At 47.7% G+C, this 24,935-nt stretch overlaps 1 protein-coding gene across 13 annotated transcripts in view; it reads left to right on the top strand.

Annotated features, from left to right (window-relative positions):
- Nucleotides 1–24,935, top strand: part of CADPS2 (calcium dependent secretion activator 2) — a 370,823-nt gene that overhangs the window by 165,542 nt on the left and 180,346 nt on the right. For all 13 annotated transcript variants that reach the window (XM_081023462.1, XM_081023461.1, XM_081023471.1 and 10 more), the window contains exon 7: nucleotides 6,734–6,845. In XM_081023462.1, coding sequence (XP_080879588.1) covers nucleotides 6,734–6,845 — 112 coding nt within the window. The remainder of the gene's footprint in view (nucleotides 1–6,733; nucleotides 6,846–24,935) is intronic.

Raw genomic sequence — 24,935 nt, 5'->3', positions numbered from 1 at the left:
AGTATGTATTCTGATAAGGATTACAAACTCAAATAGAGATTACAAACTCTAATAGAGATTACAAACTCAAACTCAAAAAGATATGTATAACATAATAATTCGTTACAAAGATTTTTTCTTTTTCACTCGACAATAATGTTGATCCTTATAATTTAACAGCTTGCAGATGGAGACTCAGTTTCAATCATAGAGCAGAAGTCAGAAGTGAATTATGGATTAGAAACCAGGATAGGGCCCTGTTTCGATGTATTCACCTTCATCAGCTGGAAGTATCAAATATTACATGAAAATACATTTAAATTCTAAATTATCATAAATTATAAAAGTCATAAATTACAAAACAGTATAATATACCATTGGGGGGAAGAAGCCAAGTCTCCGAAGCCTGAAAAGGGGCCACGTTTGCCCCCCCCCCAGACCTGAGTTTCCCCTCCCTTGATGTACGTGTATTTTGCATATTTGCAGACATTAGTCTTTCATTGGTAAACAATGGCACAAAGATTGATTCATTTTGTGAAGGTAGATGCCTGCTCAGTTTGCATGTGTGTATTCTGTTGGGATTGTGTAGGCTCACTTTCCATTCTCTCCCCTCCCCCCCCTTTCCCTTTTTCATTTTTGAGATGCAATTCCAAGACTTGATTGTAATGACTTTTCCCATTTCCTCCAAAAATTCCCCACTCCCTTCCATTAGCTTGCTAAAGGTGCTGTATTTTTGAGACGCAAAGCTGACGTTTGGGTTGTTTTCCCCCTCACTGCCAATAACATGTCAGGACTATATAAGTATTAAATCTGCAGTGACTGACATGCCGTAATTGCTCTATCCCAGAGTAAGAGATTGCAGTATTTTGTCTCCAAGGCACCTGTTCCCTGCAACAGAAATCAATTCACCTTACGATAGCTCACAGATGGCTAGGTGCTCGGGGGTTGGGGGCAGGGTGAATCAAAATGCATAAATTGAAAACACGTACAAATGTTTTCCACAACTTTAGCTGATTAAATCCACAAATAAGGTTGTCATACTACATTAATGGTCTAAGACAGGCTAAAGTCTATGTTACCGAGGGCTTCTCTGTTCTTTAGGAAATGGTTGACAAGCCAGAAATGTAGTTTGTCACATGATTTTGACTCTGCCAGGACTGGTCAGGCTCCATATTAAAATCAGAGCGCTCTAATATTGAAGGCCCAGGTTATGCAGCATACAAACATCTACATTTGGAATTTTTGCTGTGATTTGAGGCATTAAAAACAGGGAGGGGGAGAGATGTTCCACCTTTCCCCCAGGCCTTCACATTGCTGCACAACACATGTAACCACTGCCACCCCATATATTTCCTATGTCTCCCAGTGATGTGTAGTTAAAACAGACATGCAACAAGTCTTCCAAGCTGTCATTTATCTCTCCCCAACCTCTCTTTCACACACAGCAGCCACTGAAGTGGTTTGGAGGGCAGGAAGTATGTGGTCACATGTGTCAATGTAATGTCACACATCCGGCTAGATATTATGAGGAGATCTAGGGGATGGGATGTAGACTAAAGTCAGCCACGTGGTCACAACTCTGTATCATGCTATGCACCTTTACATCTCAAGGGTGCAAAAGATAACATCTTCTCCATACCCCCTGTCTATGAAGCATTCATTCTGAGTTGCTTGTACAAGTCTTGCAGAGCTTAGCTGGTACCTGGTCTTGTTTGAGCAAGCAATCTGGTTTTTTTGTAGGGAAGTTCATCAATGGTGCGCGTTCATTCTGATTTGCTTGTAAGGTGTTTAGATGTCTTACCATTAATCATTTGTTCATTCCTTATTCCCAATGCATTTCCCCACCACTTTCCTAACTGCAAAAAGAAAAAAAGCTATTTTAAAGTGGATTTGTTGCACAAGGACAACAGAGCCTTTTAGTTTATTTTAAGTGCACAAACCAAAATTTACGGTGTGCACTTGAATATCTCCTGCCAAACAGTGACAGGCTGGCAATGCCCTTAGGCAATCTGCAATTGTAATTTCTCTCTCTCTCTCTCTCTCCCTCTGAAATGAATACTTAATCATTTTTAAAAATGAATTCTTTTTATACATGAAATGACTTCCTGAAGTGTATTATCTTACTAGCGTTTCTTTGAATTGTTTCTATCTTCATTTCTTTCCTACATAATAATGTTCTCTTCCTTGTTTCCAAGTGCACTTACTGTTTAAATTTGCATGATAAAAGGCTTGAAAATTATTAATTGGCTTTAGTGATGTGATGCCCCCTAGGGTCCTTTGGAGAATACTTAGCCTAGCATCTCGGGGGAGTCGCTTAGGTAAGCTGAATTAGATACCCAGTTGCTCAGCTCCAGGGAGGAGCATTAACTCAGTGACAGCTCACACTTGTTGCACACTGAAGGTCCCAGATTTCAGTCCCTGGAAAAGGACAGAAAGTTCCCCTGTCTGAAATCCTGGAAAGTTGTTGCCAACATTGACTGTTATCACCCAACTCAGGATGATAAAGGCAACCCCTGGCACTGTATTAAGCTCCAACAGGGCTCCCATGTTCCAATGCTTGTGTGCTGGTTCCGGGGGGTTACCGTGCAGCGTGGTCCGAGTCCAGTCCGAGGTCAAGGGTATGGTATGGGGGCTGTCCGTCAAGACTGAAGCCCCAGTCCACAGGTCACTCACCTCTCCTGGCCTGGAGGTGAGCACTCCTCCTGCGGGAACTTAGTTCCCTCCGCCTCTCTGCCCTGAGCCTCTGCAGCTCAGGAGAGGCTGGAGGGTTACTGGACCCAGAGGCAACTTCACCTTCCCCTGACAGGGCTGAGAGTGGAGCACCTGCAGGCAATGGGTCCTCCATCACCTTAGGGGCCAGAGCAGACTCAGCTGGTGTCTGCTCCTGAGGATCCGGCACAGATGAGGGCCCTTCAGGTTCAAGCCCCAGCCCCGGCTCAGCCGGTCCTGGGGACAGGGACTCCTGTGCAGGCTGGGATTCCTCAGGTTCAGCCTCTGAATCCAATTCCCAGGCCATCACAGCTTGCCATCTTCAAAATCCTATGGATGAAGTTCACCAAGTGGTAGAGCCACTGCTTTGCACACACAACATCCCAGGTTCAAACCCCAGCATCTTCAGGTAGCCTTGGGAATGTGCCCTGTCTGAAATCTTGGCGGTTAACTGCCAGTCACTGCAAACAGTGCCGAGCTAGATGGATCCAATATGAAGGCGGTTTGTACTAGAAACCAGACTTTAATTGTTGCAGCTTCAGCCCTCTTGAATTCGATACCAATTGAAACTACACAAGCACCTAGCATCTTGATATTCTTCCTTCTTTTTTGGCAATCACTTGTAGCCAAGTAAGATAGTCTTCCATAAACACAGTTTAATCAGTGCGTCCGTAAGTGACTGTGGAGGCCAATTCTGGACCCACACGTCCTTCTACAGTGAGGACATTGGTTTCCGGGTGGTAGTTGATCACAGTGAGGGTTTGCCAAGTGTGTCTTCCTCTTAGCACGTTTCTCCCTTTCGTCCTGTGTTCGAGTGTCTTCAAAGCCCATGGCACCTTTGGTAAAGGCTGTTTTCCAATTGGAGCTTTCTCAGGCCAGTGTTTCCCAGTTGTCGGTGTTTATACTACTTTTATTTTTTAGAATTGCCTTGAGAGAGTCTTTAAACCTCTTTTGTTGACCCACCAGCATTACGCTTTCCATTTTTAAGTTCAGAATAGAGTAGTAGTCAAGAACAAACTATCTTGATATTCAGATAGCCGCTGAAGTTGTGTTTGTTGAAGAAGGCTTTACCTGAAGTGTGACCCATTCATTTTACTGAATTGAATTGTAGAAATTGTTTTACAGCTTTTAGTTTACTGAGTCTGCATCTTTTGTTTTTTAACTTATTGCACACCACTTTCGTAGCTTTGAGGTTTATAAATCTGCAAAACAAAATAAATAAATTTTAAACTAACCCAAACCTGCCTTGGGGGCCCTGTGAGCGGCCAAAAGATATAAGATGAATATTTTAAGTAAATAGAAGTTAGGTTTTCCTAGCAGGCACAAAAGGCAGAGGTAGAGTCAAGGATATGAGTAGAAAATATTTCTTCTGGCATCTAATGCTTGCGTAGCTTCATAAAATAAACACTTAGGCTATCTTTGACAGAGTTGCAGTGGATCAGTTGTAAGAGGTAACAGTTCTGTCAGAAGTTAAATGACCCTTTTCTGCCCTCCTGGCAGAAGCCACGGAACATAACTTCTGCTATCTCCAAAACATCAAAGCCTCAATCACAAATTGCATGTTTATGTAAAGTTCGCTGTGAATTTGGCACAATTGCATAACTAATGGAAGGGAGGAGAATCCAGTTGTTATAGCAGCGCATGCTTTTGCTTACTTTAGGAAGGTACTGTAAGTTTGTGGTCTTGGTAACAGAAAGGTCAGATTCAGACTAGGACATGATAAGTAACTTTTACAGTTGACGTATTGCACCATTAACAACAGTTGACATATTGCATCCCATGACAGCGGAATTGCAAGGCAGAAGCTCTGTGCTGAAGGCAGACACAAACTTCGATTTGTGAGGACTAAAAGTCAGACTGAAGGTGATAATATTGACTATATTGTCAATTGCACGAAAGTCCCGGGTTTTTTATAATCTGATGTTTGCAATCCAGTTTTGCTGTCTTTTGACAGGTTTGGTTTATGCCCAGGAATTTTGAAGCTTGTAGTATTGGTGCCTGTTGTGTGGTGTATTAGTCAGTAATCTTTATTTCATTCGAGACTTCTTCTAGGATGCCCAGAGAACAGGAGCTTTTGGGCAATTAATAACTTCAGTGAGTAAATAAAAAATATTTCTAAATCAAAATCTGGGGGGAAATGCAGCCTCAGAAGCAACCCTATTGTTTAATATAGATGACTTTTTCATTGTGAAAAATCAAGACAATTGGGTCATCAGCAGGAAATTTTGGCATGGGGAATCTACCATGTGAGAATTCTGACTAAGGAGCCACTCCTCCCCAACCAGACCCTCGTGACAACTGGTGCCCCTTGTTGCACAGATAGAATCCTGTTAGCATGTGGCTTTTGCAATTCACTGGGTCTTCTGTGTAAGCCTTGGCCCAGGATACCTGAAGGAGCGTTTCCATCCCCATCGTTCAGCCCAGACACTGAGGTCCAGCTCTGAGGGCCTTCTGGCGGTTCCCTCACTACAAGAAGTGAGGTTACAGGGAACCAGGCAGTGTCTTCTCAGTAGTGGCACCCACCCTGTGTAACGCCCTCCCATCAGATGTCAGGGAAATAAACAACTATATGACTTTTAGAAGACATCTGAAGGCAGCCCTGTTTAGGGAAGTTTTTAATGTTTGATCTTTTATTGTGTTTTTAATATCCTGTTGGAAGCCTCCTAGAGCGGCTGGGTAGGGCCAGCTAGATGGGTGGGGTATAAATAATAAATTGTTGTTGTTGTTGTTATCCTGCCATAGCAGCTGCAGGCACTGCATTAACTCTTCTCCCATGTTGTGCGCTACCATTGAAGATGTGTTTTATAACAGGTTGGGTGTCATCGAAGAGTTGTTCAGGCATTGCCATGCATTGATTTATGCCTTATGTTTGCATGTAATGTGGACATTACATGTAATGTGGACACTACACACTACACAGTGTGTAGTGTTGTGATGGGTGTGGGGAGGGGTGTCAACTTTGCCTGGGACATTACAGGAATATTATTATTATTATTATTATTATTATTATTATTATTATTTAAACTTAATAAATGTATTACACCACTGGGATAGCTCAGTTGGTAGAGTTTGAGACTCTTAATTTCAGGGTTATGGGTTCAAGCCCCACTTCAGGCAAAAGATGCCTGCAGTTCAGAGGGTTCAATTAGACCCCTGTGGTCTCTTCCAGATCTACCATTCTATGATTCTGTGACATGTTATAAGATGTTAATGTTCTGCACAACATGTAACCCCTCCAAAAAGCCCACCATAACAGCAGTACAAAACTCCCGCAGCACACTAACAATAAAACAAAACAAAACAATGCTCAGCAGTTTTAAGAACAGCAATCAGCACCCTAGCCCAGAAGTCCCTGACCACGTCAAGCCATAAATTTTGATTGTTTATTTGATTTCCCCATCTACCACCCGAAAAAGTCTGGCCTCTAGGCCAGCTGCTGCAAATCAGTTGGGGGGGGGGGTTTCCTCCTGGGATGATCTGGCAAGCTGTTTTCTCCTTGCAGGGAGATCAACAGCAAATGCATATAATTTGATTCTGCAGCTCCTGTGCTGTGGAATCCGCTGTGTACACATAGGATCATTAATGCATTACACCACTATTAGCCCACATGTAGTGTTCGCCAGGATCCTGAGTTAAGAACACACTTGGGTTGCACTAGACAATTGTATAAGAAGCTTGAAAAGCAAGTTCAGTGCCATACCATTAATCTTAACCACCTTCGGTTTATTTTAATGGGACAAATACAAACTTACCCAAACATAAATTTGTAGAAGTCCATCTGCTTCGTGCTACAAACTCCCCGAATATAGTTAATCTTTCATTATGCCATCTGCCACATTGGATGATTTTTAATTACAGAACCAATATAGGAGAATTGCAAAAGCGCTTCCATCTTGGGAACTTGAGTTTTCAGATGGAGGTAGCAACTCTGTAGGGAAGTACAAATGCTGTGCTTGCTTACAGGGGCCTCGAGAGATTGCCGCCGCCACAACGCTTGCTTTTTAATGCATTTGGAATTTGAATATTGTCATTTATTTTGTTGCAGATGGGGAACTCAAGGGGATTTCACCACCACACATCCACGGCCTGTCGTCAAAGTGAAACTTTTCACAGAATGTACCGGGGTCCTGGCACTGGAAGATAAGGAGCTAGGAAGGGTAAGCGCTCACATAATTTTCAAGAGTTTAAGATGCTGATAGAGGGCGTGATGACTGGAGGCTTTGGGGGACCCCCTGGGGGACCCCCTGAATGTTGATCAGTTTTCAACCATGGTGCTCAAGTGAAACTACCCTTTATTTGCATACATACACTTTAAGCATTCTGTGTTTGCAGTTTGACTTTCTGTTACCATACAAGGGTAAGAAGCTAAAGACAGACCTTTCAATGGGTAAAAGACAACCTGGTGTTAATTGCTGATTTTAAGCTTCCACTGTTGTTTAATGCTGACTATTGGAAGCCTTTTATTTTGGTGAGAGTTTGAGACACAAAGATAAAGTTATTACCTCAACATTATGGCACATCCGAGACAATCTCTATTCAGCAACCAGTGTGTGGGCTTTAATCCAGTCTCTATTCTGAAGTGTCCGGGTAGTTTGTGATGCCATATTCAAAGAGAAACAAAACTCCACCAATATCACAAAAGGTGGTAGAATAAGATGTCTCAAATATCATTGTATCTAGTAAGTCGGACGGAATCTGTTCCGGAAGACCGTTTGACTTCCAAAATGTTTGGAAACCAAGGTGCGGCTTCCGATTGGCTGCAGGAAGCTCCTGCAGCCAATTGGAAGCCACAGAAACCGCGCCAGACATTCGGGTTCCAAGAGAACACCTGCAAACCGGAACACTCACTTCTGGGTTTGCGGCGTTTGGGAGCCAAAGCGTATGAATGCCAAGGCATTTGGTTCCCAAGCTACGACTGTATTAAAATGATGTGTTATTTATCATCCTATGCCAGCTTAGCTGTGCCTGCTAAAAACAAAGAATGCTTCGCAGCAGGGTTCGATTCTTTCCAGCGGCAAGGAGATCCATAATGTGAATCTGCCAGTGAGAAAGCATTCTCGATAGATAGGTGCATGGTATTTCTATGGTTTTCCCAGCAGTGATGTATGGAAGTGAGAGCTGGACCATAAAGAAGGCTGATCGCCGAAGAATTGATGCTTTTGAATTATGGTGCTGGAGGAGACTCTTGAGAGTCCCATGGACTGCAAGAAGATCAAACCGATCCATTCTGAAGGAAATCAGCCCTGAGTGCTCACTGGAAGGACAGATCCTGAAGCTGAGGCTCCAGTACTTTGGCCACCTCATGAGAAGAGAAGACTCCCTGGAAAAGAGCCTGATGTTGGGAAAGATGGAGAACACAAGGAGAAGGGGACGACAAAGGACGAGATGGTTGGACAGTGTTCTCGAAGCTACCAGCATGAGTTTGACCAGACTGTGGGAGGCAGACAGAAGTGCCTGGCGTGCTCTGGTCCAGGGGGTCACGAAGAGTCGGACACGACTAAACAACAACAACAATTTTTTAAAAAAGAGAATTCATTCAGTTGAGTTTACAAAGGAAAAGGGGAGTTTTCTTAGTGCAGAGATGGGGAACCGCAGATCCAGGGGCAAAATACAATCCTCCAGGCTTCTCTGGCCTGCCCCAGAGCCCTTCCTGGGGCCCCCCCTCCCTGTTCTTGCTCTAAACAAAGAAAGAGAGAAGAGAGTGTCTGAATTTCCCAGGAATGGCTGGATTTCGACAGCAAAGGCAACACAGACGCTCCTGACATTTCCTCACATGAATTTGTGAGGTTTATTGCCCACTTCTAACTATCAAAAAGGAAGAGTTGAGCTGTGATATTCTACTTCAGAACATTGTGTCCACGTAATGGTTTAATGATGCGATCTTAGCTGTTGCACATTAATGGATGGCTTTTTATCTGGAAATTTCTTTTACAGCAATAAAAATTCATTTGAGTTCCTCGGATCCCAGTGGCTCCCAATGACAAGTCACCTAATGAAAGTCCCTGCTTTTCTCCCTGCACTGAAAGTGTTACCTTTATTTCCTCGCAGTGCTGCGCCACTTAGTGATTTGAATTATGCCTTTTTTATTATTATCTGTGAAATCTCTATAGGCATTCAGTGGTAAATCTTCAAAATTCTGAACTTCATTCCAGACAAGCGAGTCCCATTGTAAGTAGGGAAAGCCTAGCCTAATTCATCATGCGTCATTTTGAAAAGATGCTTCAACACTTTAATCAGAACTATGTTTTAAACACTCTTACCTGTTCTACAGTAAATTATGTCACAACTTCCAATCTGTGTGCAAAATACAAGTTGCAAAGCCAGTTTGTATATTTCTTAATTGTTCCAACACTTGGGTGGCTGCCATCCAATGCCTTATTGGACTTTTTTGTTTTTATTCTTTTTTTGTGTGTATTTTGCGTTTTTATATTGTGATTTTATGTTGTAACCACCTTGAGACCTGTGGATATAGGGCAGTATATAATAATAATAATAATAATAATAATAATAATAATAATAATAACTCTCTAAGCATTGTTATCACTGGCAAATAAATAATACTAATGCTTTAGCTAAAGCTTGGGTACTAGATTTGCTTCAGAAGTGTGTGCCTGAAAATTTGCTTGACTAAGGAAATGTGACTAAAAATAAAGATGTAAATCATTACTTTTGATTACTTGTTGCAATAGAATCAATTGTAATATCATTTGATTTGTAATATACAAATCAATTGTATATGTAATGTTATCGGACTCCAACTCCCATCATCCCTGGTACTGCTGGGAATTGGAGTCCAACCACAAGCAGAGGTTCTACATTCCTTATTTAAGGCATTACCAATATAAGGCTATTTATCTTCTTCCCTCAGCCCTCTATCCACAAAAAAAAGAGAGTGAGAAATCCATGTCTGGTACCATGCTTGATGAATCAGATTGTGTAATCATGCATGGTGGTATTTTTCTGATAAGTTTTCCATTTTTATATATATATAAAGGGACCTTTATTACTTGAGTGCTTTTTGTTGACTGTTTTTATATATTGAGGCACCCATCTTTCCTCAGCGCCGAATTGAATGTTTTATTGTATAACAGAGCTTTAGATGGGAAGAGATTTAGAGATGGAAGAGATTGCATTCACTATGGTAAGAAAGGTAATGAAAATAATAGACAATGAATATGGGAGTCTGAAATGAATAAGAGGCGGAAAGTTTAAAAGATACTCATTTTGCTTGTTGATCCCATCTGATAAGGGGCAGATGAGTGATAAGATCCATACAGTCATTTTTGGAAGAAAGGGAGTAGGTGGTGCTGTGGTCTAAACCATTGAGCCTCTTGGGCTTGCCAATCAGAAGGTCGGCAGTTTGAATCCACGCTACAGAGTAAACTCCTGTTGCTCTGTCCCGCTTCTGCCAACCTAGCAGTTTGAAAGCACACCAATGCAAGCAGATAAATAGGTACCGATGCATCAGGAAGATAAATGGCGTTTCCATGTTCTCTGCCATCTGTCTTGTGTCCAGTTGTGCCAGAAGCGATTTAGTCATGCTGGTCACATGACCTGGAAAGCTGTCTGTGGACAAACATTGGCTCCCTTGGCTGCCGCACCCCATAGTCGCGTTTGACTGGACTTAACCATCCAGGGGTCCTTACCTTTTTTACCTTTATTGGAAGACAATGACTCGAGTTTCATCCTATTGTTCAGATGTTCTTCACGAATGTGTCTGATTATTGAATCAGATCAGTGTTAAATGTTAAGGGGAGCTTTTAACTAAATGAATATTTTAAATCCTGTCGATTCAATTGATTGGTCCTCTTTTTCTGTTTCACACATATGTATTTTATGTTTCTGTTGTGATGGCTCAAAACAATAATACGAACTTTCCTTGACTTGATCATTGTAAGTTCCCCGTTAATCACCTGCCCATCTGCATGGCAGAAAAGAATTGAAGCAGAACCAGTTTGGTGTTCACTGTTTACATTGCCCCTCACTAATAATAATAATAATAATAATAATAAAATTGTTATTATTTATTTATTTATTTATTTATTTATACCCCAGCCACTCTGGGCAGCTCCTAACAGAATATTAAAAACATGATAAAACATCGAACATTAAGAACTTCCCAAAACAAGGGCTGCCTTCAGAGGTCTTCTAAAAGTCAGATAGCTGTTTATCTCCTTGACATCTGACGGGAGGGCATTCCACAGGGCGGGCGCCACTGCAAAGAAGGCTCTCTGCCTGGTTCCCTGTAACCTCACTTCTCACAGTGAGGGAATATGCCAGAAGACCCTTGGAACTGGACCTCCGTGTCCGGGCTGAATGATGGGGGTGGAGATGCTCCTTCAGCTATACTGGGCTGAGGCTGTTTAGGGCTTTAAAGGTCAGCACCAAGACTTTGAATTGTGCTCAGAAACATACTCAATATTATGTTAGCCCAAATCCACTTATCCACAGTGTGGCATTTTCATGGGGCATGTGAAATATTACTTTAGAACATCCAGTTGTTGGCAAATAATTATGCTGGGGGCAAGAAAGGCTTCTGTGCAGGTATCCTTTGGAGGCAGATCATATGTTATAGCATTGTGTTCAAAACAGAAGCAGTGAGCAACTCATTTTCCTTATTTCTTGTGAAATGTGCACAGACATGTACATCTCACTCACAGTGAGTTCTGTGTGCTCTGTGATTCCAGACTGGGAAATTATCCGTATGGATGAGATGTGTTTAATTCCGCATCTCAGTTCTTAAAGCACAAACCAATAGTATGAGTTACTTCCTCTTCATTCTTTGTTCCTCCCTAGTGTATAAACTGCCTCAAACCCACCATTGTTGGCAAATATCATAAGACCTCTAGCTTTACTTTAACAGTATACAGTGGTGCCTCGCAAGACAAAAATAATCTGTTCCGCGAGTCTCTTCGTCTAGTGGTTTTTTCGTCTTGCGAAGCAACCCTATTAGCGGCTTAGCGGATTAGCGCTATTAGCGGTTTAGCAGTTTAGCGGCTATTAAAGGCTTAGTGGCTTAGCGGCTAAAAGGCTATTAGCGGCTTAGCGGCTTAGAAAAAGGGGGGGGAAGCGAAAAAAATCGCAAGACTCGCAAGACGTTTTCGTCTTGCGAAGCAAGCCCATAGGGAAATTCGTCTTGCGAAGCGCATCGAAAAATGGAAAACCCTCTCGTCTAGCGGGTTTTTCGTCTTGCGAGGCATTCGTCTTGTGGGGCACCACTGTACATAGTAAGTATATACAGTGGTACCTTGGTACTCAAACGCCTTGGTTCTCAAATGCTGAAGTAAGTGTTCCGGTTTTCGAACGTTTTTCAGAAGCTGCACATCTAGTGCGGCTGTCAGCTATTGTTTCCGGGGCACCTGCACCAATCAGAAGCTGCACCTTGGTTTTCGAACATTTCAGAAGTCAAATGGACTTCTGGAATGGATTAAGTCTGGCACTTTTGTTTTTGCTATTTATTTTGCATTTTTGTTTTTGAGGCGTCTTCAGTTAATTTGTTTTTGTGACTGTGTGGAATGCAGTTCAGCTACTGATTGATTGATTGTGTGACTGTGGAAAGGGATAAAAGCCCCTCCCATCCAAACAATAACTATCATCAGTGCAGGTAATATTTTTTTTTTTGTAATTTTTATCATCTACAATACTGTTTTATTTATTTTATAGTACAGTACATTGATTGTTGCTTTCATTTTATGGATCAATGGTCTCATTAGATAGTAAAACCCATGTTAAATTGCTGTTTTAGGGGTTGTTTTTAAAAGTCTGTAATGAATTAATCCATTTTGCATTACTTTCTATGGGAACACATGCCTTGGTTTTGGAATGCTTTGGTTTTGGAACAGATTTTCAGAACGGATTAAGTTTGAGAACCAAGGTACACTGTATGATCAATAAGGTTTATAGTTTTAATGCTGGCATTAAATAGGGTTTATTGGCTCTAGAATTGTCCGCTGCTTTTATTGCTGAGAAGCTTTTGGCCCAAATATCTGACATAAAGGAGCTTTGGCCACATAACTGTCAGGACTTGATGAGGAATGTGTGAGTTGATCAACAGGGAAAAGAAGTGAGGCATATATACTGGTACTTAAGTACCTAACCCTTCATTGATAGAATAGTGAAAGTGAATTGTATGGAATTTTGAGTTGTAATGGCAATGGAGGGGTGAGTTGGGAACAGAGTTAACGTTTAATTTGCTTGGCAATGACTGAGATTTTAAAACTGTGTGCATATTCTAGCTTTCATGTACATGAAAACATCAAGATTTATTTGACAGAGGCCAGTTGCAAAGGTAATTATGTATGAAGTTCATTTTTAAAAATACTTTCTTGCGTTTGAATCAGGAATGCTAATTTCCTAGTCCCAAAGATTCATTTCATTCCTTTTTTTTGCCATGTTCTGTCCTTTGAATATCAAATATTCAAGATTGCTAATTCAAAGTGACAGCCATTGTACTTGCTTAACACACAAGTGAATACAATGTGGGAGCAACAGGTGGTGTTTGACTACAGCAACTATCTGAGTATAAAGATAATTCATCCTTGTTCTAGTGATTATTCAATTAAGAAAAGAAAAACTTATTATTCTTTCTTAGCTGCTCGTCAAATCCTAAAGCAGTTTGTATAACATGTTATCTTTTATGGAGAAGATACTGCCTCAGTTCTATAATTGCTTGTAGAAATCTTAAAATAACTTGTTGGCTCATCTTGTCATTAAAAAGAAGAAGAAGCAGATCCAACTTCTTCATTGATTATAAGTGCTCTCCTTTGTTGGAACTGGAATTGCTGTTTCGTTTCTCTTCTTTCCAAATTGTACAGTGAAGGTTGTGTTTCCCCACCCACCTCTGCCCCCAAACCCTATATTTTTATCATCCCACAAGTTCAAATTTTCCAGCAATGTTTTAATCTGGGTGTAGGACCTTGAATGGCCGAGTTTTGCTCATCCAAGCTGGTCAAGTACCGTATTTTTCGCTCCATAAGACACACTTTTTTCCTCCTAAAAAGTAAGGGGAAATGACTGTGCGTCTTATGGAGCGAATGTGTGGTCGATCGCTGGCTCCCTTTCTGGCCCCGGCCCCTTACCCAGGCCTTCTTGTTGAATGTTCTGCAGACGGAGGCTGTTTGTTTCCCCAGCGACACGTGACTGGCTGATTAGATTATCTGTCTGGAGACTGTAGACACGGCTCCCTTTCCTTTCCTAAAGAAGCTGCAGAACTGTGAGTTGAACCCCATAAAAACAGGATTTTTTCCCTTTGCAAAGTAAGCTCAACAACTTTGAGCTGATCCTCATAAAAGGGGCTTTTCCCCTTTGCAAAAGAAGCTGCACAACTGTGAGCTGATCCCCACAAAAACGGAGCTTTCCCCCTTTCCTCCTCTAAAAACTAGGTGCGTCTTATGGTCAGGTGCATCTTATGGAGCAAAAAGTACGGTAATTCTTGTGAGACGGACTGTGATGATTATGAGTTACTCGTGCGTAAACTGGTGCCTCTCTAGGCTAATTTGCCTTGTTAAGCCTTTCTGACTGCACAGCCCTTTCTCATCATGACTGTCTCAGTCACTAGCAGAATCCGTCAGTGGGCGTTTCTTGAATCTCTTCCAACATAAGAGTTGTTTGACACCCAATCTCCTCCGCCTCTCACTGCGCGGGAGCCTTCTGCGCAGGGTGGGCGTAGGTAGCGGAGGACCTGTCCCCTCCTCACTGAGTTCCAGTGAAGAGTCCGTGAGCCCTCTCTCCGATTTCCCCATCAGCTCACTTTTGTTCCTGGTGTTGCGCTTAAATGCTTCCCCCTCCACTGAGCTGCTTCTCCCCCTGCTGGGTCCTTCTCCAGCATCATCTAGGAGCCTCCCCTTCGCCTCCCGCTCTGATGTCAGTTCCCTGACATCCACCTCCCCCCCAGAATCCCCTCCACCCCTGGACCGACCTGTGGGACCAACTTCGTCCCCTTCGTCGGTCGAGGAGGCGGGGAAACCCCGGAAGGAACTGTCACCATCTTCTGTGGTTTCGAAACCCGCTTCTCAATCGCTCTTCCACCTACCAACGGGGTGGTCTTCCCCGTCTGACGCTTCTTCCTCCGAAACCTCTCCTCCCTCCTCCTCGGAGTCAGAAAATCCCTCAAAAACCTCTTCCTCATCTGTGGTTCCAAATTGCTCCTCCCAGAATCTCTCCAGGGGTTTGGGTTTGTCCGGGAACCAGCGGTGGAATACCTCCACCAGATACCTGTCCTCGACGGCTTCCGTGGGGACCCACGTGTTTTCGGACCTGGGTTCCCCTTCCCACGCTACCAAATACTCCACCCGGCGCCCTTGCCACCTTGAGTCCAGTATTTCCGTGGCCCTGTGGTGGTGTTCCCTTTCTTCTACCTGCGGGTGTGTGGTGACTTCTCCCTCTTGCCCCTGGAATTCCCGCCCTTCCCTATGCGGTGAGAGCAGGGACCTATGGAAAACCGGGTGTATTTTCATGCTATCAGGCAACCTGAGCTTAAATGGCGCGGGATTAACTTGCTGTGTTACCTCAAAAGGTCCCAGCCGTCTGGGCTGCAACTTCTTGCACCCCCCTTTGAAAGGTAGCCCTTGGGTGGACAACCACACCCGGTCCCCCACCCGTATGGTCTCCCCTTCCCTGCGGTGCTTGTCTGCCTGCCTCTTGTAAGTTTCCTTGGCCCGCTCCAAGTTCATCTTGAGTTGCTGGTGTAGGGCCTCCATTTCTTCCACAAACTGCTCTGCAGCGGGTACACTCCAGCTTTCCTCCCCACTCCCCGGGAAGGCCCTAGGATGACACCCATGGTTGGCCATGAATGGGCTCATTCCCGTGGACACGTCTTCCGTGTTGTTGTACGCGAATTCAGCCAGCGCTAGTTCTTCTACCCAATCGTTCTGCCTCTCGCTGACATAGCAGCGTAGGTATTGCTGGAGTATACTGTTCGCTCTTTCTGCTTGCCCGTTAGTCTCTGGGTGTCTCGCCGTCGAGAAACCCACCTCCACCTGCAGTAAGCTCATGAGCTTCCTCCAGAACCGGGAAGTAAATTGTTTTCCGCGGTCGGAGATAACCCTCAAGGGGGCGCCATGCAGCCGGAATATGTGCTCCACAAACAACCTGGCTGTTTCCTCTGCCGTTACAGCATGTGAGCAAGCTATAAAATGGCACATTTTTGTCAGTAGGTCGACCACTACCATGACTGCTGTCTTTCCCCGGGACTTGGGCAAATCTGTCATAAAATCAATGGATACCACCTCCCAGGGTTTCCCCGGCGTGGGTAAGGGTTCCAGCAATCCTGTGGGGGCAGCCCGCTCCCCCTTTGCCCTTTGGCAGCGGTTGCACCCCCGTACATATTCCCGTACATCCTCCCTCACCCTGGGCCACCAGAACTGCCTGGTCACAAGCATCATGGTTTTGTGCTGTCCAAAGTGTCCTGCTGTGGGGTTGTCGTGGAGTTGTTTGAGTACCTTTCCCCTCAGGGTCTCCCCCGGTACGTACAGCGCTCCCCTATAGTACAGTACCCCTTCCTTCTCCTCAAACCCTTCTTGGGTCCCTCTTCCGTCTCGTAGTTCCCGGATTTTAGTTTGCGCGAACACGTCGTTTCTGGTCAGCCCGGCTAGTTCTCGTTTCCCCACCAAAGTTCCCCCACACACCCATCAGTCCTCGGGGATCACGTGTCGTTTTTCCGGCGCCCCCTCTCCTTCCAGGTACTCCGGTTTACGCGAGAGAGCGTCTGCTCTTACGTTTTCCTCTCCGGGCACGTAGCGGATTTCAAAGAAAAACTTGGAGAACTCCTGTGCCCATCGAATCTGTCTCTGGTTGAGTACTCGTGCGGTTCTCCAATACTCCAAGTTCTTGTGATCTGTGCAAACCTGGATCTGTTGTTGCGCTCCTATCAGTAGATGACGCCAACGACGAAAGGCCGCGTAGATTGCCAGCAGTTCGCGGTCATACACTGTATAGTTTTGCTCCGACTTGCTCAGTTTTCTCGAGAAAAAGGCACACGGTTTCCATTCCTGCTTGCTCTTCCCTGGCTGCAAAAGGACCGCCCCTACGGCTCTGTCGGACGCGTCGGTCTCTAGCCTCAGGGGTTTCTCCAGATCCACGTGCAGGAGTTGCTCTTCCGATGCGAACGCCTTCTTCAGTTTTTCGAAGGATTGCTGGGCCTCTTCTGTCCACACAAACTTCTTTTTGCTACTGAGACAATCCGTGATGGGCGCTGTCAAGTGGGCGAAGTTCTTGATGAACTTCCTGTAGAAGTTGCTGAACCCTAGGAACCTCTGTACGTCCTTCCATGTTTTGGGAGCCTTCCACTCCAGCACTGCCTGCACCTTGCTTGGGTCCATCGCTAAGCCTTTGTCAGACAACTTGTACCCCAGAAACTCGACTTCTCTGGCGTGAAACTGACATTTTTCCAGCTTGACCCACAACTGGTGCTTCTGCAGTCGTTGTAACACTTCCCTGACGTCTCTAACATGTTGTTCCTCATTGTCCGAATAAATTAAGACGTCGTCCAAGAAGGCTACGCAGTTCTTGTACAGCAGAGACCCCAACATGTGGTGCATGAAAGCTTGAAAACAGGCGGAGCCCGACTGTAATCCAAAAGGCATAACTAAGTACTCAAAGGCACCTAGGGGTGTGAACATTGTGGTCTTCCATTCGTCCCCCTCCCTCATCCTGATCAAATTGTATGCGCCCCTGAGGTCCAGCTTGGTAAAAATTTTGCCTTTCCTCACTCGCGTTAAAATGTCGTCAATCCTGGGCATTGGGAAGGTCACGGGTTCTGACACCAAATTGACAGCTCTATAATCCACTACGAGCCTGGGTTTATTTGTGTCCTTTTTGTCCACAAAGAACACCGGACTGCCCCCTACTGCCTTTGATTCTCTTATGAAGCCTCTTTTCAGGTTCTTGTCAATAAATTCTCGCAACTCCTTCATCTCCCTGTCTGACATGGCGTACAGCTTACCCACTGGCAGCTGAGCCCCCGGAAGCAAGTTGATCTGGCAGTCAAAGGGCCTATGGGGTGGCAGTCTATCTGCCTCTTTCTCGCTGAAGACCTCCCGCAGATCTGCGTATTGTGTCGGCACCTCCCCTTTCCACTCCACCGCCATCCCAGCCACCCTGGCCACGGTCATTCTTGGGGCTTCCCCCCCTAGACAGTGTTCCAGGCAGTAAGCTGACCCAAAGGTGACTGTCCTCTGATGCCACGCCACCACTGGATCATGTTGTGCTAGCCAGCTCATCCCTAAGATTATTGGGGGTCCTGCTAGTGAGGCGACGTGAAAGGCGATGGTCTCCGAGTGCCTGGACACCCTCATTCTCATTGGCGGGGTCTGGTGTGTCACTTCCTGTTATGTAGTGTAGTTTCACCCTGGGCCAACAGGGGGATACTGTATATAGTTTTCACTCAGGTCTGTAGATAGTTTTCACTCAGGTCCGCGCCAGTTATTTTAGGCGGGAACTCTGGGCTGTTGTGGTTACAATGTTGACAGCCGGCTGCCTATAAATACAGGCCGGCTGAGCTGTTCGCAGTCAGTTCTATTCCAGCTTACCATAATAAAGAGCTACTTGAAGAAATCGCTGTGCCGGCTGCTATGTCAACCCACGACTTAACACTGGCGACGAGGGTGGGATGGATGGACATCAGAGCACAGCCAGATGCGGCCAGCCTCTGAACTAAGCTGAATCACTGAGCTGAATCACAGAGCGAAATCACTGAGCGAAATCACTGGGCAGAACCAATTCAGAGCTGACTGTTCTGGCTAGAGCACTGTGTTCCATCCATCGCCCTTCACGCCGGCATCGGAATCATGGCTTCACTTGTGCCTCTACCGCCGTTTGCGCCAGCCTCTGAATCATGGGACTCCTACCTCGCTCGGTTCGACTGCTACCTCCAAGCCAACGAGCTGACAGCAGTATCAAAGGATCGGAAGCGGGGCCTATTCCTCAGCCTCTGTGGGCCTGAGGTGTTTGAGACGGCCCGAGCGTTGGTTGCGCCTGAAGCAGTCCAGGCAACACCATGGGACACGATCCAAGAGAAGCTCCGCAACCACTACGCACCAAAGCCGTCCAAGATTGCTGCCCGCCATGCGTTCTACCACCGGAACCAGGTAGAGGGGGAGTCAATCAACAACTACACCACCGCCCTGCGACAGGCTGCAATGCACTGTGAGTTCCGAGACTTAGACGATGCCCTGATGGATCGAATCGTCTGCGGGGTCCGGGACATCCATCTGCAACGGCACCTCCTAGCCAAGCCAGACCTCACGCTACAGAAAGCCATTGAGGAAGCTGTGGCCTCAGAAGCTGCTGAACGCTCCGCCCAGGAGATCCGCAAGTCCAGCAGCCCGCGTCTTGCTAGGGAGCCAGTTCCGGTGCATCATGAAGAGGACAGCAGTGAGGAGGCATCCTCCAGTGAAGACGATGACGTGCACCAGACAAAGCGGGAGCGCAGGAAGTTCCAACAGAAGTCCAAGGGCCAACCGGAATGTGCTGGCTGCGGAGGCAACCATTCCCGTGCCAAGTGTCGATTCAGAGACGCCATCTGTAGGAAGTGTTCCAGAAGGGGCCACATCGCTAAGGTCTGCCGATCGGCTCCGTCTGACACCCCCCCTTCATCGACTCGCAAGTCCAAGTCTTCACTCCAGTCTGCCAAGGAAAGTTGTTTCGCTCTCACCAACTGCCGCTGCCCGTCTGGAACCACGATTGGCCAAACCGACTCGCCTACGCGACGCAAGCTGAACGTCACGGTGCTCATTGAAGGAGCTCCATGTGACATGGAGATCGACACCGGGTCTGCCCTGTCCATCGTGTCATGGAGCACCATCAAAAGACTGGTACCCAGAGTGTCCAAAAGGCAACTCGACTCTCACCGCGTACACCTGAGAGACTACCAGGGAAACGACATTCCCGTGGTAGGCGTTGGCCGGTTCCGGATCGCCTTCAAGGATTTTTCGGGCCTGCTCCGGTTGGTGGTGGTCGAAGGTCAGCGGCCAAGCCTCCTAGGGCTAGACTGGTTTGATGCCCTCGGCCTGGAAGTCACCGGCATCAACTGCATCTCTAACGCAGAGACTGAGGGTCTGGTCAAAGACTTTGCCGAGGTTTTTGACGGCACCTTGGGCCAATATACAGGTACGCCCATCTCCTTTAGCCTTGATCCACAAGTCGCCCCCATCAAGCTAAAGCCACGCCGGGTTCCCTTTGCTCTCAAGGCTAAGGTGGACGAACAACTGGACAAACTGATCGCCCAAGGAGTTTTGGAGCCGGTTGACCACGCAAAGTGGGAAACCCCCATCGTCACGCCTGTCAAGCCAGATGGGTCGGTGAGAATCTGCGCTGACTACAAGTGCACGATCAACAAGGCACTTCAGCAGCACGCTTATCCGGTTCCTGTTGTCCAACACCTGCTGCATTCCCTGGGTGAGGGTAAGGTCTTCGCTAAGCTGGACCTTGCCCAAGCCTATCAACAACTGCCAGTCGATGATGCCACTGCTGAAGCCCAGACGATCGTCACCCACCGGGGGGCATTCCGTTGCCGCCGGTTGCAGTTCGGGGTGAGTGTGGCTCCTGGCATCTTCCAAAGCCTTATGGAGCGTCTCCTGCAAGGGCTTCCAGGCGTGGTACCATATTTTGATGACGTCTTGGTGTCTGCAGACTCACACCAGCAGCTGTTCGAGCGCCTCCGTGCCGTGCTGACCAGGTTCCAGGAGGCCGGGCTCAAGGTAAAGAGGGACAAGTGCCAGATCGCCGTTCCACAGGTAGAGTTCCTGGGCTATCTTATCGATGCCTCCGGTCTTCATCCAACCACATCCAAGATCCGCGCTATCCAGCAGGCCCCCACTCCAAAGAACAAAACGGAGTTGCAGGCATTCCTGGGGCTGCTGAACTTTTATAACATGTTCCTGCCCCACAAAGCCACAGTGGCTGAGCCTCTTCACCGACTCCTTAGCACTAAGACGCCTTGGGCCTGGGGTCATCGGGAGATGGCGGCCTTCAACGCGGTCAAGGCTCTCCTTTCTTCAGACAGTGTGCTGGTACAGTACAGTGAATCCAGGCCGCTGGTCCTTGCCTGCGACGCCTCACCTTTTGGCATCGGTGCTGTCCTTAGTCACCGTTTTCCAGATGGAAGAGAAGCACCGCTCGCCTACTTTTCCAGGACACTATCTCCGACGGAACGGAATTACAGCCAGCTCGACAAGGAGGCATTGGCACTTGTGGCTGGAGTGAAGAGGTTCCATGAATACCTCTATGGCAGGACTTTTGACCTCATCACTGACCACAAGCCACTCCTGGGCCTCCTCGCCGGTGATCGTCCAACTCCACCGGTCCTCTCACCACGCATGCTGCGATGGACTGTTTTCCTGGCTGCCTACCACTACCGGCTCATCCATCGCCCGGGGAAATCGATGGGCCATGCCGATGCCCTCAGCCGTTGCCCTCTTCCAGCATTTGTGGAAGACCCGGCTCCAGCTTCATCGCTCCTTCTGATTGAGGATCTTCCGGCAGCGCCTGTATCGGCTGCCACTGTGGCCTCCGCATCTGCCCAAGATCGCACCATCAGCCGGGTGCTCAACTGGGTGTGGAGGGGGTGGCCACAAGGGCCTTTTGCATCGGAGTTCCAGCCCTTCGCAACCAGACAACATGAACTCTCAGCTCATCGTTGCTGCCTGCTGTGGGGAGACCGCGTCGTGATTCCCCAGGGACTCCGTCAGCGCGTCCTGGAGGCTCTGCACGTTGGCCACCCGGGAATTGTCAAAATGAAGGCGTTGGCTCGGTGTTACGTCTGGTGGCCTAATATGGACGATGCCATCACTGCCTGGGTGTCCGCCTGTCAAGCGTGCCAGGAGTCGAGGCCTGCACCACCGGCAGCTAAGGGACACACCTGGGAGACGCCAAAGACGCCCTGGTCGAGGGTGCACATCGATCTGGCTGGCCCCTTTCACGGCCGGACCTTTATGGTAGTGGTGGACGCCTATTCCAAATGGCTGGAGGTCGCCCTGATGCCCTCCACCACTACCGAAGCTGTCATCCGGGTGCTGCGAGGCCTGTTTGCAACGCATGGGTGTCCTGATGTCCTTGTCTCTGACAACGGACCGCAGTTCACGTCAGGCACGTTTGAGCGGTATCTTTTGGGACTGGGCATCCGCCATGCCCTAACGGCACCCTTTCATCCATCCAGCAACGGGCAAGCGGAAAGAATGGTGCGCTCGACAAAAGAGGCACTGGCGCGCCTGGACCGGGGAGACTGGCATGAGCGGGTCGCCGAATACTTGTTCGTGCAACACATCACCCCTCATGCGGCCACAGGGAGGAGTCCTGCTGAACTGCTTATGGGCCGCCGCCTCAGGTCACCGCTCGACCGGCTACACCCAGACTTTGCCGTGGCTGAACCCCCAGGCTGTGCCAACGCACCACGGTCATTTGTCCCAGGAAACCAGGTCTTTGCCCGGAACTATGTGGGGGACATCCCTTGGGTGCCGGCCACAGTAGTGGGAGTCACTGGACCTCGCTCGTACCAGGTGGCACTCGAAGACGGACGCTTGTGGCGACGGCACATAGACCAGCTTAGGCGCAGGGTTGGGGACTTGGACACTACCGAGGTGCCCCCAACTGCGTTTGCGGCTCCAGAAGAGACACGTACAGATGGCGAGGCCCCACCCACACCTCCCTCGCAAACTGCCAGCGTGGAGCCGAACCAAGCCGTTTCAGAACAGACTCAGACCACTCCACTTGCGAAGGCTCCACTCACAGCAGCGGATCCAGGGGAGTTGGTTCCAACGCCACCTAGGGTCGCACCACAGCCTCAGCGAGAACTGTGTGGCCCTCCGGACTTGGCTACCAGCCCCCGGCGGTCTGGCAGAGTTTCCAAGCGCCCAACTCATTTAAAGGACTATGTTGTTGGACAGGTATCACTGTTGGTCTAAGTATGGGAAATGTAACCGATATGCTTTTGTGCCTAATTGAACCATTACGCGTAGTGCTGTATATAAGGAAACCATTACGATTGTAACTAACGCCTTATCTCGGTGGGGAGGGGTGTTATGTAGTGTAGTTTCACCCTGGGCCAACAGGGGGATACTGTATATAGTTTTCACTCAGGTCTGTAGATAGTTTTCACTCAGGTCCGCGCCAGTTATTTTAGGCGGGAACTCTGGGCTGTTGTGGTTACAATGTTGACAGCCGGCTGCCTATAAATACAGGCCGGCTGAGCTGTTCGCAGTCAGTTCTATTCCAGCTTACCATAATAAAGAGCTACTTGAAGAAATCGCTGTGCCGGCTGCTATGTCAACCCACGACTTAACACTTCCCCTCCTAGAAGCTCCCTGCCATCAATGGTGGTCACTTGCAAGGGAAAATCCAAAGGCAGTAAGTGGAGCTGGTGCTCTAATGCAAAGTCTTTGCTGAAGAAATTACATGAGCTGCCTGAATCCAGCATCCCTTTCACCTAGACTGGGTGCCCGTTCGGGAGTTCTAGCACCACTTCGATGGCTATTGCCGCCTTGGGGGGGTCTGGTTGGGGCACTTTTACTGGTGGCTGGCCTGGCTGTTGTGCCCCTTGATTGGCAGCCAAGCGTTCCCGTTTCCCTGTTCCTGTTCCTTTACCACCTCCTCCTCACCCCCTGCGGTTCCCACCATTCCTTGCCAAGCCTTTCTTTGAGGGCAGGCTCTGGCAAAATGGCCTGGCCGCTGGCAAAGGTAGCACTTCTTGGAGGTTTTCCAATCCTTTCCCTCCTTCTTGCGCCCTTCGCTGGTGCTTGAAACTTCCCGCGCGCGTGCCCCATCTATTTCCATTGGCTCTGCTGGCGGGGAGGGCTGCCTTGGTATTTCAGGAATGCGGTAGTCATGGCAACGTTGCTCTCTCCCTTCCCGCCTCTCCTGGGCCCGCGCTTCCTGGCGCACGCCAATCGCAAGCACAGCCTTGGTCAGCTGATCCATCCCCTGTGGGCGGGGTGCGCGGGAAAGTTCATCCTTAACCGTTGGGGACAACCCCTCCTCGAATAACATCTGTATGGGTTCGGAGCCCAGTTCCCACCCGAGGCGGTGAACTATCATGGCAAAGCGCGACCAGTAGTCCCTAACTGACTGGCTCCCCTGTTTACAGTTCATCAATTCCCGCTTTGTCACACTTTTTTGAACATCAGTGGAAAACATCGCGTCCATTGCTTGGAAGAATTTCCTCAGGTCCTGCATGGCGGCATTCTGCGTCGCCATAAGGGGCCTGACCCATTCCCTGGCCCCGTCCTGCAGGTGACCCACAACATATGCCACCCACGCCGCGTCGTCTTCAAAATCGTTATGCTGCAATTCCAATGCGTACTCTATTTCCGTTCGAAACGCACTGTATTCTTGCGGCTTCCCCCCAAACTTGTGCACCAGTCCCGGTACCTTCCTTGCTATGGGGGTGGGTCTGACCTGTGCATCTTGAGACCGCCTTTCGTCCAGCCGCGCCGTCAGAATGGCCACATGCTGCTCCAACTCTCGGTTCCTCTCCACCAGCGTTTGCCCTCCAGCTGCTCCCCCCTGGGTGCCTGCTTCTCCGGGCTTGCTCATGATGCTGCCTGCCTGCTGCTGCGCACGAGCAACTTTTCAGGGACTGACGGATTGCTCTGATGATTATGAGTTACTCGTGCGTAAACTGGTGCCTCTCTAGGCTAATTTGCTTTGTTAAACCTTTCTGACTGCACAGCCCTTTCTCATCATGACTGTCTCAGTCACTAGCAGAATCCGTCAGTGGGCGTTTCTTGAATCTCTTCCAACATAAGAGTTGTTTGACACCCAATCTCCTCCGCCTCTCACTGCGCGGGAGCCTTCTGCGCAGGGTGGGCGTAGGTAGCGGAGGACCTGTCCCCTCCTCACTGAGTTCCAGTGAAGAGTCCATGAGCCCTCTCTCCGATTTCCCCATCAGCTCACTTTTGTTCCTGGTGTTGCGCTTAAATGCTTCCCCCTCCACTGAGCTGCTTCTCCCCCTGCTGGGTCCTTCTCCAGCATCATCTAGGAGCCTCCCCTTCGCCTCCCGCTCTGATGTCAGTTCCCTGACACGGACCTAGTATTTCTTCCCTTGCCTCTAGCACCACAGGCCCCTGGCATTCTCTAAATCAGGTCCTTCATACTCTAGCTCTTTCTCTCGTCTAAATTCTATGCTAACATAAAATGAGCTCCAGCAAGCTTCAAGGCCTGTCACCAGAATAGGTGATGTCTGTTTTTACGGAATATCTCTAAATATCTAGCCCTGTAGACATTTGAAAAGTGTACTGCTCATCTTCCAGTGTGGT

The sequence above is a fragment of the Podarcis pityusensis genome, assembly GCF_964106645.2.
Source record: "Podarcis pityusensis genome assembly, chromosome: 10".
In the NCBI taxonomy this organism is placed as follows: domain Eukaryota; kingdom Metazoa; phylum Chordata; class Lepidosauria; order Squamata; family Lacertidae; genus Podarcis; species Podarcis pityusensis.
This window is presented reverse-complemented; position numbering and strand designations above follow the sequence as displayed.